This window comes from Xenopus laevis, chromosome 3L, assembly GCF_017654675.1.
Source record: "Xenopus laevis strain J_2021 chromosome 3L, Xenopus_laevis_v10.1, whole genome shotgun sequence".
NCBI lineage: Eukaryota > Metazoa > Chordata > Amphibia > Anura > Pipidae > Xenopus > Xenopus laevis.
Window position 1 is genome coordinate 83,881,773 of NC_054375.1, and position 13,353 is coordinate 83,895,125.

General features: G+C 37.6%; 1 protein-coding gene across 2 annotated transcripts in view; it reads left to right on the forward strand.

The window, feature by feature from the left end:
• slc26a5.L (solute carrier family 26 member 5 L homeolog) overlaps positions 1-13,353 on the forward strand; it is a 46,287-nt gene that overhangs the window by 26,068 nt on the left and 6,866 nt on the right. The window contains exons 9-15 of one of the 2 annotated variants that reach the window (XM_018252672.2): positions 2,378-2,525; positions 3,016-3,129; positions 4,452-4,529; positions 6,991-7,086; positions 9,012-9,118; positions 12,013-12,082; positions 12,884-12,976. In XM_018252672.2, the coding sequence (XP_018108161.1) occupies positions 2,378-2,525; positions 3,016-3,129; positions 4,452-4,529; positions 6,991-7,086; positions 9,012-9,118; positions 12,013-12,082; positions 12,884-12,976 (706 nt within the window). The remainder of the gene's footprint in view (positions 1-2,377; positions 2,526-3,015; positions 3,130-4,451; positions 4,530-6,990; positions 7,087-9,011; positions 9,119-12,012; positions 12,083-12,883; positions 12,977-13,353) is intronic. The other variant, XM_018252673.2, reaches the window with a different exon arrangement.

Genomic DNA, 13,353 nt, shown 5'->3' on the forward strand with positions numbered 1-13,353 from the left:
TTCCTTATCTTCAAAGGGAAAATATTCTCTGTGGATAGGATTTCTGTTTATATTGCTTTCCTTACTTTAAAAATTAAGTTTTAGGACTTAATGTATTATGTGCACAGAGTATTTTGCAATTTATTTATATTTCTACATATTTAAGAAAACTGCAAAAATGCTGCTCTGGGCTGTCATGCACCATAAATCTCACTTAAACAGGACCTTCTCGGGTCAAAAAGTGATGTTAATACTTTGTCAGTTATCAATAATGTTTCAGTAAATCAGCAGGCCATTAACCCACTCACACCCTAGTATATTGCCGTGCCTGTCACCCAATAACTGGATGACAATTTAAAGGGGATTTCTATATTTTAAAAGGAAACATAACAGATAATTTTTATTCTAATATGTGACCTAGCCAAATCTTATAATTAAGATTATAAGATCTGACATGTCAGTAAATATTTCCATTTCATAAATTTTACCTTGAGCCATCATTTTGTGATGTTCTGTGTAATACATGGCAGAAAGAAATGCAGAGGTTCTAACTGTAACAAAAGAAATGTGGGAGTAAAAAAAGAAGCTCTGCTTGTTTATTGGCTGATGTAACCTAGCATATATGTGTGCATTTTGTGTGTGAGCTCAGCGCTTTATAGGAGCCATCGAGATGGAATTTAGAATTTAAAATGGCAGGGTTTCAATACGGGATTATCCAATGGCACATACTAGCAGAATATATTTTTGATGGAAAGAGTTTCATCTGAGCTGTTTTATGTGATATTTTTATTGAGACCTACACCGTTCAAGGACATCGTTTCCATCTAAGTGAAGGGGAGGAAATGGTACTGAGAGTGAGAGAGATGTTGCTCATGGCTCAAGTGTTATGATTACCATATAATGATAGAACATTGGAGAGGCAGATTTATCAAGGATTGAATTTCAAATTCATGTGAGTTTTTTTTTAAACTCTAATAAATTTTCTTCTAAATTCAATTGGGGGGGTTATTTATTAACAAAATAGAATATATAAAAGTCGGACGAATTTTTACCAACCTGAAAACTTGAATCGAATTGGACCAAACTTGATTCAAGTTTTTTCTCAGAAAAAAACTTGAATATCAGGAAGGCTGTAAACATCTTGAAAATGGTCACTGGACCTCACCAGTTGACTTATACATGAATTAGGCAGGTTTTAGGTGGCAAATAGTCAAATTTGAATTCTTAAAGGAATACCCACCAAACAATGTAGGTCTCTATTAAAAGATACTGAGTAAAGCAGCTCATGTGTAAAACCCTGCTTCATGTAGATGAACCATTATCATAATAATATACTTTTTTAGTAGTATGTGCCATTGGGTAATCACAAATAGAAAATTGCCATTTTAAAAAATAAGGGCCGCCCCCTGAGATCGTAAGATTCACTGTGCACACATACAAACCACATGTAAGGTCACATGAGCCAATTAACAGACAGAGTTGTGTCTTTTGCTTCCTCACTTCTTCCTGTTACAGTTAGTGTTGTAGTATTTCTGGTCAGGTGATCTCTGAGGCAGCACAGATACATTCACGAAATGGTGGTTCAAGGCAAGAGATGTAAAAGGGCAATATTTATGTAAATATATATTCCAGTTTGGTAAGATTCTTTAATATGTCATTCAATTTGATATAAACTATCTGTTGCTTAAGTATTCATTTTGGGGGTATAGTTTTCCTTTAAAGGGCCAGACTTTGATAATCTCAAATCGAAATTCTAATTTTTTGGATAATTCACTATTTGAATTTGACAGTTTAGACCATAAAAAATCAAAAATTTTAATGTATGCATTAATAAATCTGCCCCCTTAATGATAGCATCTGCATATCATCATATTCCACAATGCTGTATGCCCAAAAGCAGTTCTATGGAGAACACTATAAATACATCTTTCATTCTGATGCAAAGCAGCAGTTTCTTTCCCCTTCTATTTCCTCCTTTGTCAGGGATGACCCTAATTAATCTAAAACTATTTGCAATCACTCTTCATTTCTTTTATATTTTTTAAAATGATTTATTCGTTATATAAAGGTTCAGAATCTAAACTGCTCTTTTACAATCAAATGCCGGCGATGCTCATCTATAACTCTCCGCTTGTTGTAGAGTTGGATATAAGCTGCTGGTCCCCCTGCCAGGGACCCACATATAACTCCAAGAAACACATGCTGCAGCAGGGCGTTGGCCTGAAACGTTGCCTAGTTTGATGGCGCAATAAACCACAGAATTCGGAGTGCTGCAGCGAGCGTTTCTTGGAGCTAAACTGCTCTTTTTTTTTTTACCAGGGCTTTATTACCCTTTTCTGATAGCATGGAATTGTGATAACTGTACATTTGTTACTGACGGGTTCCCACTTAAATGCAGGTTCAGCCCACCTGGTCTTCCTGACATCAGCCTGTTCAAAGAAGTGTTTGTGGATGCAGTGGCTATTGCTATTGTTGGATTTTCCATGACCATTTCAATGGCCAAAATCTTTGCTCTTAAACATGGTTATGAGGTCAGCGGCAATCAGGTAAGAAACATAGAAAAAGCTTTCTAGCCTCTACAATACCTTAAATCGTGTTAAGAGTGATTAACAATGAACTCTATATTTTCACAACTTCAGACATTACACTATAAATCAATGCATTTTTGAAATGTACAGATTACCTTGATTATTGCCATTTAACTGTAAATGAAAGTAATCCTAACCAGATTCTATGGTGGTATATCAGATATAATGACAAGCAAAGTGCTTTACTCTGTTTCATTACTTCAGATAATCATACTTGTAATTCAAAATCCAACACTATTTCATTGTAATTATTAGACAAGTCAACATCCCTTAAAGATATAAGGGCACGTGTATGTCTGCAAGTGCAGTGAGCAAAGTGCAATTTAGATTGCAATTACCATGGATTTTTCCGGTGTTTGACGTGCAAGTGGCGTGTGTGCCCTATTCATTTAGAACAACAATGTCTGTGCATATATTTATGTAATGTGTAATTTCTTTGAATTTTCAGGAACTTATTGCTCTGGGAGTTTGCAACTCTGTGGGTTCCTTCTTTCAGACATTCTCTGTGACCTGCTCAATGTCTCGTAGCCTTGTCCAAGAGAGCACTGGAGGAAATACTCAGGTAATTGTCTGTTTTAACAAAATTAGATTTGATGTTTAAATGGAATTCTAGTGTAGCACAGACAGTATAATTTCCTGTTGTAGTGTTACTATCAATTTACATTAGGGCTTTTGAATCATTCCATTAGTTATGATAGGTAAAACTGTAATTTCCAAACATCCAGAATTCAGCAGGGTTTTTTGTTATCAATGCAGAAATGTGTTCAACGGTTAACTCACTTGCCATAGTAAAGTTAAATACCATCCAATTAAATATTTTTAATTGGATAACAAGTGAATCTTTTACCAATATGCCCACCCTAATGGATTACAATGTAGAACAAGCAGGCAGTTGGAGTGAGCACTGCATCAATGAGGTGATGCTTTTCCCAAAGGGATTTTTAAAGCTGCCTGATGGACATCTGCCCAATTTTCGAGCAGATATCATTTAGAGAGGCAACTTGGAGGGCCCCATACATGGGCCGATATGCTGCCGATACTATCTGTTAGCCACCTTAAAGGAATAGTTCAGTGTGAAAAGAAAAACTGGATAAATAGATTAGAATAGAGAATAGGCTGTGTAAAATAAAAAATGTTTCTAATATAGTTAGTTAGCCCAAAATTTAATGTATAAAGGCTGGAGTGAACAGATGTCTAATAAAACAGCCAGAATCCAACTTCCTGCTTTTCAGCTTGGTTTCCACTAACCGGTCAGTGGAAACCAAGAAAGCAGGAAGTAGTGTTCTGACTGACATAATATACTTCAAATCACTCCAGCCTTTATACATTACATTTTTGGCTAACTATATTAGAAACGTTTTTTATTTTGCAAAGCCTATCTATTTACCCAGTTTTGATTTTTACACTGAAAAATTATTTTAAGTTGAAATTCTTATGAGAGGCCTCTTTCTAAACTGTATGTCTTGCTACGGGTCAGCCAATGATGAGAATGTACCATATTGGTATAGGAGATGCAATATACATAATTGTTTTTACCAACTTATTGGGAGATGTAAATCTCACAGCAGCAAGTGACCTGAGGTTTATTATAATCATGTAAAGTTACGGTGCATAACATGATTTGCTTCTTTAAAATTGGTTGGAAAAATATCAGGATATAAGACATTCTTACGTGGTGAAACTTATGTAACAGGATCCTTAAGTCTTAAACTCGGGGTACGGAAACATTTTTGTAAGTGCTATTATTATTATTTAAAATGTATTTCTGTTAGACTGTTTAGTTCTGATGAGCAGAACAGATGGACAGCCTTAGACAAAATCCAGGTTATCTAAATATCATCCCCCTCCTCTGTGCAATGTAGGAACTAATCACAGAATTTTCAGATTGCAGGATTGTTGTCATCGTTAATGGTGCTTTTGGTAATAGTGGTCATTGGGTACCTTTTCCAACCATTACCACAGGTAAGTTAAAAGGATCTATCTCTCTGGCAGTCTTGATCATAGTTTAAACATTTGCATGGGATTTAAGATAACTATAGTTTTGCCCCACAGCTATACTCTTATGTATGCAAATAAAAAACACATTTTTTTCTGCCTTATTTGCTGTTCCAGTCACCCTTAATCTAAATCAAGGTATTGGGTTGGGTTTAACGGACAGAAAAAGAGAAAATGCATTTTTCAGTCCTCACTTTGGCTTTGTTCTCATAAACCTTTTATCACTATAGCCCTCATTAAAGTTACCCCTCAGCTTGGTTCTATTAAAAGCAGCAGTTTCCATCCATTCCTCACACATTTTGATTAACATAAACCTAATAACTTGAGTTACTGTTAGGAAGCATTGTATCGTATTCATTTAAATAATTTTGTCTTTGTGGGATTTAAAGATATTCTTTCATCTCTAGTTCTTGTTTATCTTATGTGTGAAATTTGTGTGCGGAACATATGCTGTAACAGGAAGGGTAATTTCCTAATACCAAGAATAAAAAATGCCCAGGATGCCCTAACCTGTTGTTATTGTGAATGCGGGTCCATTTATGTTAATAAGATGTGAAGTGTAGCATGTAGAAGATGACCAGCACTACTAGCAGTGAGCAATAGACTGCCTGTGAGACCTAAGCCTAAATTAGGATAACATTAAAGCCAGTACCTTATGTACAAGAGAATAAACTAGGAGGAGGTGAAGGCTATTAATTATTGTTTGCACCACAATCCCTCCTCTCAGTAGGAGGAAATGTGCAAAAATAAAAGAAAGAAAAACCCCAGATTCTATGTATTGGGCACATAAACAGCATGGCTGTTTATTTGATCTCAGCATATTTATTCATCTTTCATTTAACATTAGCAGACAACTGCCTTGATGGGTCATGAACTTACTTCCTCAATTTAATATCAACTTTATTTGTAATTAGGCTTTTTTATTCATAGCAATATTTTATTATACAATTCAGAACAGATCCCCTTCTCTCCATCTTACAAAACGCAGGCAGAGAGAACAGGAGGATACATCACGTGTGACTGTGGCCTTAAACTGGTGTGTTTGTTTCAGAAACAATTCTATAGTTTATATCAAGGCTGTCCAACTGGCGGGCTGCATGCGGCCCGTGACCCCCCGTCTTTGGCCCCCAACATGTCTGCTTACCATGTGTAAACTTCCCACACCAGTCAGTTGAACTGAAGAAGCTGCTCGGATGAGTAGTGAAACGTCTTCATTGATTACTCAGCAAGTCCAGTTATTTTAAAATTTACCTATACTAGATATACTATGACCTGGATGAATGAAAATCTTCATAGTCATATTTAAAAGGTATCACTACAGAGATTAACTGGCATTGATCAATTTTTCTTCTTTTTTTCTATGTCTGTAGTTAATTTGGCCAGATCAGTAGCACTTCCAATGTATTTTAGTACATTTTTATTAAACCATGGAGTGCTCTCACAATTTTTCCTTTTTGTTTTTTAGAGATTAACTGGCCCCTGCATTGTTTAAACCTCAAATTCAGACTAATCCCCTCTATTGTTCCCCCTGCATTGTTCACACTTGTGACACCTCTATTGTTCACATCCTAAAGCCCTGTACTGTTCACACTTTAGACCCAGACTGAAACTGCCCACATTATTCACCAGTTCACACTTTATTCAAAATGCTAATGGGGCACCAGCACGGTGTCACTGTATGTAGTACATTTTGAATGATAGCTTTCCCTGTCTCCTGCTCTGTTCTGCCTTCCCTCCATGTTTGTGCCATTCTCTGCTTACTCAGTGCTGCTTGGGTGTGCCATTCTCTGCTTGCCCAGTGCTGCTTGTGTGTGTCATTCTCTGCTTGCCCAGTGCTGCTTGTGTGTGCCATTCTCTGCTTGCCCTACACTACCTGTGGGATGTAAGCCTGTTAGGGGTTTGTTAGCATTTTGAAATTGTTGTTAAGGGCCCCTAAGGTGTTTAATCATGTGTTGGGGGGGTTGTATTAACCACAGGGGAGGATGAGGCATATGGATTTAAGGGTATGTTTTTAGCATGACTTCAATTTTTCACATATGAGTGATGAGGGATTTCCCTGCAGTGAGCACCAACAATTTGGTTTTTTGGTGTGCTACCACCATTAATGCAGATATGATCTTAAAAGTTCTTGTGGTAACATGGGTGTGGTTTAAAAGGGGAGTGGCCAACACTGACTTCTATTATCGGCCCTCCACCACATTGGCCAGTAAAATGTTGGCCCTTGGTACCACAGAAGTTGGACAGCACTGGCAGTTTGGGGAGATTGTCGCCCTGCAGAAGAGATGATTAGTCGCTAGGCGACTAAATCTCCCCAAATCTGCCCATTTGCCCCAACCCTAAAACACTTTTTTAGTTTTTGAGGTTACTGTTGCTTTAAAGAAGCATTCAAAGCTACACAGCCTAAAATAAGCCTTTTTCTTTCTCCTAGACTGTGCTAGCTGCCATTGTGATGGTGAACTTGAAAGGAATGTTTAAGCAGTTTGCAGATATTCCAAATTTATGGCGGACCAGCAGACTAGAACTGGTAAGCAATAGTTTTCTAAAATGTAAGTAGGTTTCTTTATAGTTACATTATCCTTAGACATATTAAGCCTTCTTACAGTAGGTTGAGGATTATGGCACTGTAATTTGCTGTGTTAACGGGTTGGCAATTTCCTGTGGTAGTGAATGTCCTTGTATATTCAAATTCCAATGATGGAATATGTTACCAATGAACTTGCTTTTCCTGGAACCTGCTCCCTAGAGGCATGCTTACTGGGACTAGTGGAGGAAATATTGCCCCTAAATGAAACTAGATCATTAACCTGTGTACTCTTAATCTATGCCAAAAAGCTATTAATGACCAAATGGATGGCAGCTTGGATACCCTTGGTAAACAAAACCCTTTCAATGATCAAACTAGCTTGTGAAGCTTGAGGCTGCCCGGGAAATTCAAAAAAAATATGGACCCCTTGGCTGCAGTTTAACCCCAAAGCCCTCCCTGACTAGTCTACTGGGCACTTGCCTTGGTTCACTCCTTATCTATTCAATGATCTGTATATTCCTATACATGCCTATCTGTGACACCCACTGGCCAAATCAACCTACTGTATACATGTACATAACTCTTTGTCCAAATTTACTATGCAGATGTGAATATGTTATGATGGTCAGTTCTCTCTACCTTACTCTCCCTTTAGTGCTATGTAATGTTAAAAATACATAAATAAAAGCTTTTTTTTTTTTTTTTTTAAAAAAAGTATCTGGGCACATTTTAGCAAAATGATCCTGTACACTGAAATAATACAAGGTAAAAGGTACATAAAACATATTCAGTAATCACACATACAATAATATTGCAAACAGCAAAAATAATTGTTTAAAAAAAGTATAGTTAGAAAAAAGCATACAACTCGGCATAAACACCAAAAAAGCAAGAAATTGCATAATAGGACAAAGTACAGAATGGGTTTGCTGTAATAGGAGTGAAAGAAATTGACTTGACTGACCTCGACCCAGGTAAACAACCTGTGGGATGAACTAGAACACAGAACCCCCAGCTAAATGACCAACCTCATTAATGCTCTTGTAGCTGAATGCAAAGAAATCCCACCAAAAATGTTTCAAAATCTGGTGGAAAGCCTTCCCAGAAGAGCAGAGGCTGTTGTAGCAGCAAAGGGAGGACCAACCTCATCTTTAAACCCTTGGTTTAGGAATAGGATTTTGAAGAGACAGGTGTCTAGATACTTCAGGCCATATAGTGTAAAGGATGGTTAAAACACTTAAATGTTGCTGCAGTGTAAAATACTCAAAAAGAACATAAGAAAGAAACAGTACTGAAGGTTAAACAATTTTAAATGACTTTAGAGGGACTCGTCAGTAATAAAAAATCATCGTTTGTATAGCACATTAAGGGGAAGTTTTACTGTAGCTGTTGGGATGCACCAAATCCAGCAGGATTCAGATCCAGCCAAATTCAATTAGCTGGTCAAACCACATCCAAATAAAATCAAATGGCTTTTTTTCACACAAACAAGGAACGGAACATTTGTAACCCTTCATAGAATTAGTTTGCATATGCAAATTAGGATTCAGACAAATCAAAAAGGAGGATTTGGGATTTGTCTAAATCCCAAAATAGTGGATTCAGTGCATCACCAATAGCTGTGCAGCTGCAGAAACGGACACCTCTATCAAAGCAGATTAGTGTAACATTGTGTAAGTATGACTGCTTTGAGCACTGAATACCATATTGTTACAGGTTGTTAGATAAGCCTGAGTCTTTTATTATATAACCCTATAAGTGAGCCACAACTTTAAGGTTAAAGCCACAGAATGCAATTCTGTCCTGGCAATTTTATTTAGTAGGCAGTTGCCATGGGGCAACAGTAGTTCTAAAAAAGTCTGTAAATCAAACCTGGTTCACTTTTTCATTCTATTTCTGTTTTAATGACATTTTATTTATTTCAGAGTATCTGGGTGGTATCGTTTCTGGCTTCTGTTTCATTAGGGCTAGACTATGGTTTACTAGTTGCAGTGACATTTGCTATTTTAACAGTGATCTACCGCACTCAAAGGTATGAACTAAATTATTTTTCTTCTGTCAGACATTAAGGTTTATTTTGAACTAATATAACACATTGATACACATAGATTTGCCATTGCGGTGCTTAAAAGAATGTTGCTAGAATTGTTTCTTTTAAAGGACCAGTAACATAAAAAAAAATGTAAAAAAATTCGTTAGTACACATCAAAAAATAAACACCAACACAAATTATACTTTAAAATCACAAAGCCTTTATTAAGAAATAACTTACAGAAACTGCACTTCCTGTGCAGAGAGAAACCCATTCATGAAATTAGCAATGAGCAGCTGTAGGTACAACGGCAGGATCATCTGACCCCTCCTGAGCGCCCCTCCTGAGCGCATATCGAAGGAAACTGTATGAACTTTACAGCCGGTGTCTAGTGGCAGCGCTGCTCCAAGTGCAACTCCCACAGTCAGGCTCCGTATGGCTCCGGCGATCGTTCTAGTGGGTCAAGGAGGGATCATCTGACCCCTCCTGAGCGCATATCGAAGGAAACTGTATGAACTTTACAGCCGGTGTCTAGTGACAGCGCTGCTCCAAGCGCAGGTCCCACAGTCAGGCTCCGTATGGCTCCGGCGATAGTCCTCGCCGTGACTGAAAACACCTAATTTCATGAATGGGTTTCTCTCCCCCCTGCGCTGGCTGCCGCTTCTCTTCATCAGCGACATCATCCATCATATAGGAGGAGGAAGGGGGCCCGGGCAGTCACTGCATCACATCCATGAGTAGCCAGGAGGAGAAATCAAGCTCAGCAGGATCGATGGTCACCTTTTCGCCGTTTCTGTACAGGACAGGAAGTGCAGTTTCTGAAAGTTATTTCTTAATAAAGGCTTTGTGATTTTAAAGTATAATTTGTGTTGGTGTTTATTTTTTGATGTGTACTAACGAATTATTTTACTTTTTTTTTGATGTTACTGGTCCTTTAAACATGTCTTGCATTTGAGTTGCTATATGTTGTATAACCCATAAGCATTTGACAGCAGTGTTACTGTATATTCCAGTAGGCACATTGCCAATCATTTTACCAGCAAAGGGCTGGAACACAAAGTTTCAATAACAAATCTGAAATTAGACGGTTTATAGAACTCCTTGGCAACACTACTTTAATTCATAACAACTTGAGACATGAATAGTGCATACATACATGGACTGGAATATTAAGCTGTTATTATGATAAGTAAGCTTGTGATGATGGCTGTATTGTACATTTACATGCATTAGTGCAGAAGTACAGTACATTAAAAAGTGATTAATGAGTGAGATACATCAAGAAATCTATAACCACAGCTCTGCAGCGCCCTTTCTCAACAGAGTGTCTTGCCTCATGGAATGCTTCCATTTAGTGCCATGTTTACTTTTACTGACCATTAGGTTCAGCTGCAATTAGGGTTGCCACCTTTTCTGGAAAAAAATACCAGCCTTCCTATATATTTATCTTTTTATCCCTATTAATAACATTGGGATGAACCAGCATTTTTACTGGCCAGGCCGGTAAAATACTGGCCAGGTGGCAACCCTAGTTGCAATTCTTAAACTTTACCTAGTCTCTCCATAAAGTTAGAGAACATAAGACCTACATTATCTTACCTTATCTTAAAATATGCTCCATTGTATATTTTTTAAAACATTTCCTAACAGGCGGGCACTTGAAAATGAGTATGGTGTTGCTGAATATATATTTATATGATAAATTATAATGACAATGAGGTTTCATTACTTTTGGGTTCGATGTTGCTGCATACGAGACTGCTTTAATAAGAGCCTTTTCACTTTACAGGGCTTTTACGTCTTTCTTAGTTTGGGAAACACTTGTTGTATAACCCAACACTTGTGCTGTATAACCCAGTACATATAGTAACCCTTTGTTACATAGTTCATGTGGGTTAAAATAAGACAAACAGCCATCATGTTCAACTCCTCCATATTTATTACCCCCAGTAGATAGATAGATAGATAGCCATGCACACCTATACACTCACATATAGTAAATGCAGTATATACACATGCCTATACTAAAGGCATTAACAGAATCTGCTATTTTTAGATTATTGAATCAAGCTCAGTCTAGAAATCTTGTTTGTACCGTGTTGTACAATGTAACTATGCTGAAAAGATTTTTGATTTTCTAATTAGTTTGTTTTGTCCCTGCATATGCTCCCCACTCACGATAAGACACAGGTCCATTTGTTTCCCTCCTGATTCAAAAAAACAACTATAATAAAAACAGTCTCCCTTCCCCCACTCGAGTCCTGTCAATCTTCTGCTTGCTTTCTGTACAAGTTTTGGACAGATATCCGTTGTATAGGCCCATCACAGGCAGATAAGCTGCTGACTGAAGGAGCCAAATCTGCAGCTAAAATATGCCTTACAACTAACCTGAGCTCTGGATTCTTCTGGTAGAGCTCACATATTATTGGTGAATGAGGCAAGATGGAAATGCCATATCGCCTTGTATCCTACCTATCTGCCAGCTTTGGCCTACAGCCTATGCCATATACATGGGGACACTTAAATCTTTTTGCAGTGCTACTTATTGTTAGATGGAACACACAAGCAGCAATTATATAGCAGCTTCTGCTGTCATCATCATCATCAACCACCATGTCATGTCAGTGTTTTTAGCAAAGTTAATCAGATGTCCCTTTAAAATAAAATGCTTGCCATAGGCAGCCAGAGCCCCTTGTGGAAAGTGAGTGTCAGGTTGTTGGTGGAATAGGGTGGAGAAGACATGTCTCACCTGCAACCTGACACTCATGTGATAGCTAACTACTGCAAAGGTTTCTTTGTTTTTTTTTTACACTGCTCTGATTATCAAAAGTGTTTTTTTTTTTTTTTTTATTTATGACCAGGTCATGTGTAATCATATTTTCATTTTTTTTCAGTCCACAGTATAGAATCCTTGGACAGATTCCAAACACAGACATTTACTGCGATGTGGAACAATATGAAGAGGTAAGAATGACATAGAAATAGCTGTTTACCATAAGATCATCAGCAGACCATTTTAGTAGTTAAAGGGCAATTGTATAAGGACCTTATGAGCTTCCTAAAGGTTCTTGCAAAATATTAATGCAAATAGGTACTGAATATTTTAATAATAGCTTCGCTGACCTATAACACACACAGTTGAAAAGAAAGTCCGCTTCATACTAAAATCATTTCTGTTTTCAAACAAAAAAGCTCCACAACTATTTGCAAATTCCGGGTTGACCAGTTTGATAGCCTTCCTATATCTAAGAATGGCATAAGCATGGACAAATGATATCCATTATTACAGGCAGATTCCATCTTGCTAATCCATTGTATCAGGTATAGCACACCATTATCTTGGTTACTGCACTGTCCCATTAAAAGGTCATGGGCCTGCAGCACTCTCTCATTGCTCTGACATGTAGAAAGACCTGGTCACATGTTTGCCATGTCTGGGAATTTGGCTGTTGCAACCAACGTTTTAGTCTAATCTACCAAGTATTTATTTTGGGATGGGCACATGTTGAGTAAGTTGGTAGAATTGGTATACTACCTATTCACCCAAGCACTTGAAAGCAATACCTGTGAGGTTTATAAAAAATGCAGTGGTAATGTGCTCCCCTGCGGGCACCCTGAGCCAGTGCATTTTGCATAGAGGAGTCACACTGGCCTGGGCCAGAAGGTAAATATTGTGTATTATTCCTTCAAACATTATAGGACAATTCAAATCTTGATTGGGTTGGAGGAATAATGAAATTAATTTCTGGTTCTCTTTCCTTCAAGGTGAAAGAATTTACTGGAATTAAAATATTTCAGGCCAATACCTCTCTTTATTTTGCCAACAGTGAGTTGTATGTCAGTGCACTGAGAAAAAAGGTAAGTTAATTGTTTAGTTCTCATTTGTTGTATAGGGATCATTGCCCTATTTCTGCCATAACCCATTCAATTTTAGTCATGCCAATCAGCAATGTTCTAGAAAAAAAACAGGACAGTTAGTAGTTGTTAGTAGATTTTAGGCATAATAACGCAGACATCATATAAAAGTTTGCACAACTACAATGTCTTCTGCCTCCCTGCTGCATGTTGGTTTATCCAGAGAGTGTGGGCAGAAAGGGCTAGCATTTTTTTGCAGTCTGATGGTTGCATACAGAAAGTTTTGAGAGCAGCCTGTTGCCTGTCTAGCACCACTTCAGCTATGGGGTGTATCTGACAAATGTGGGCAATACAGTAAAACTATAAAAAGAAAGTGAAAA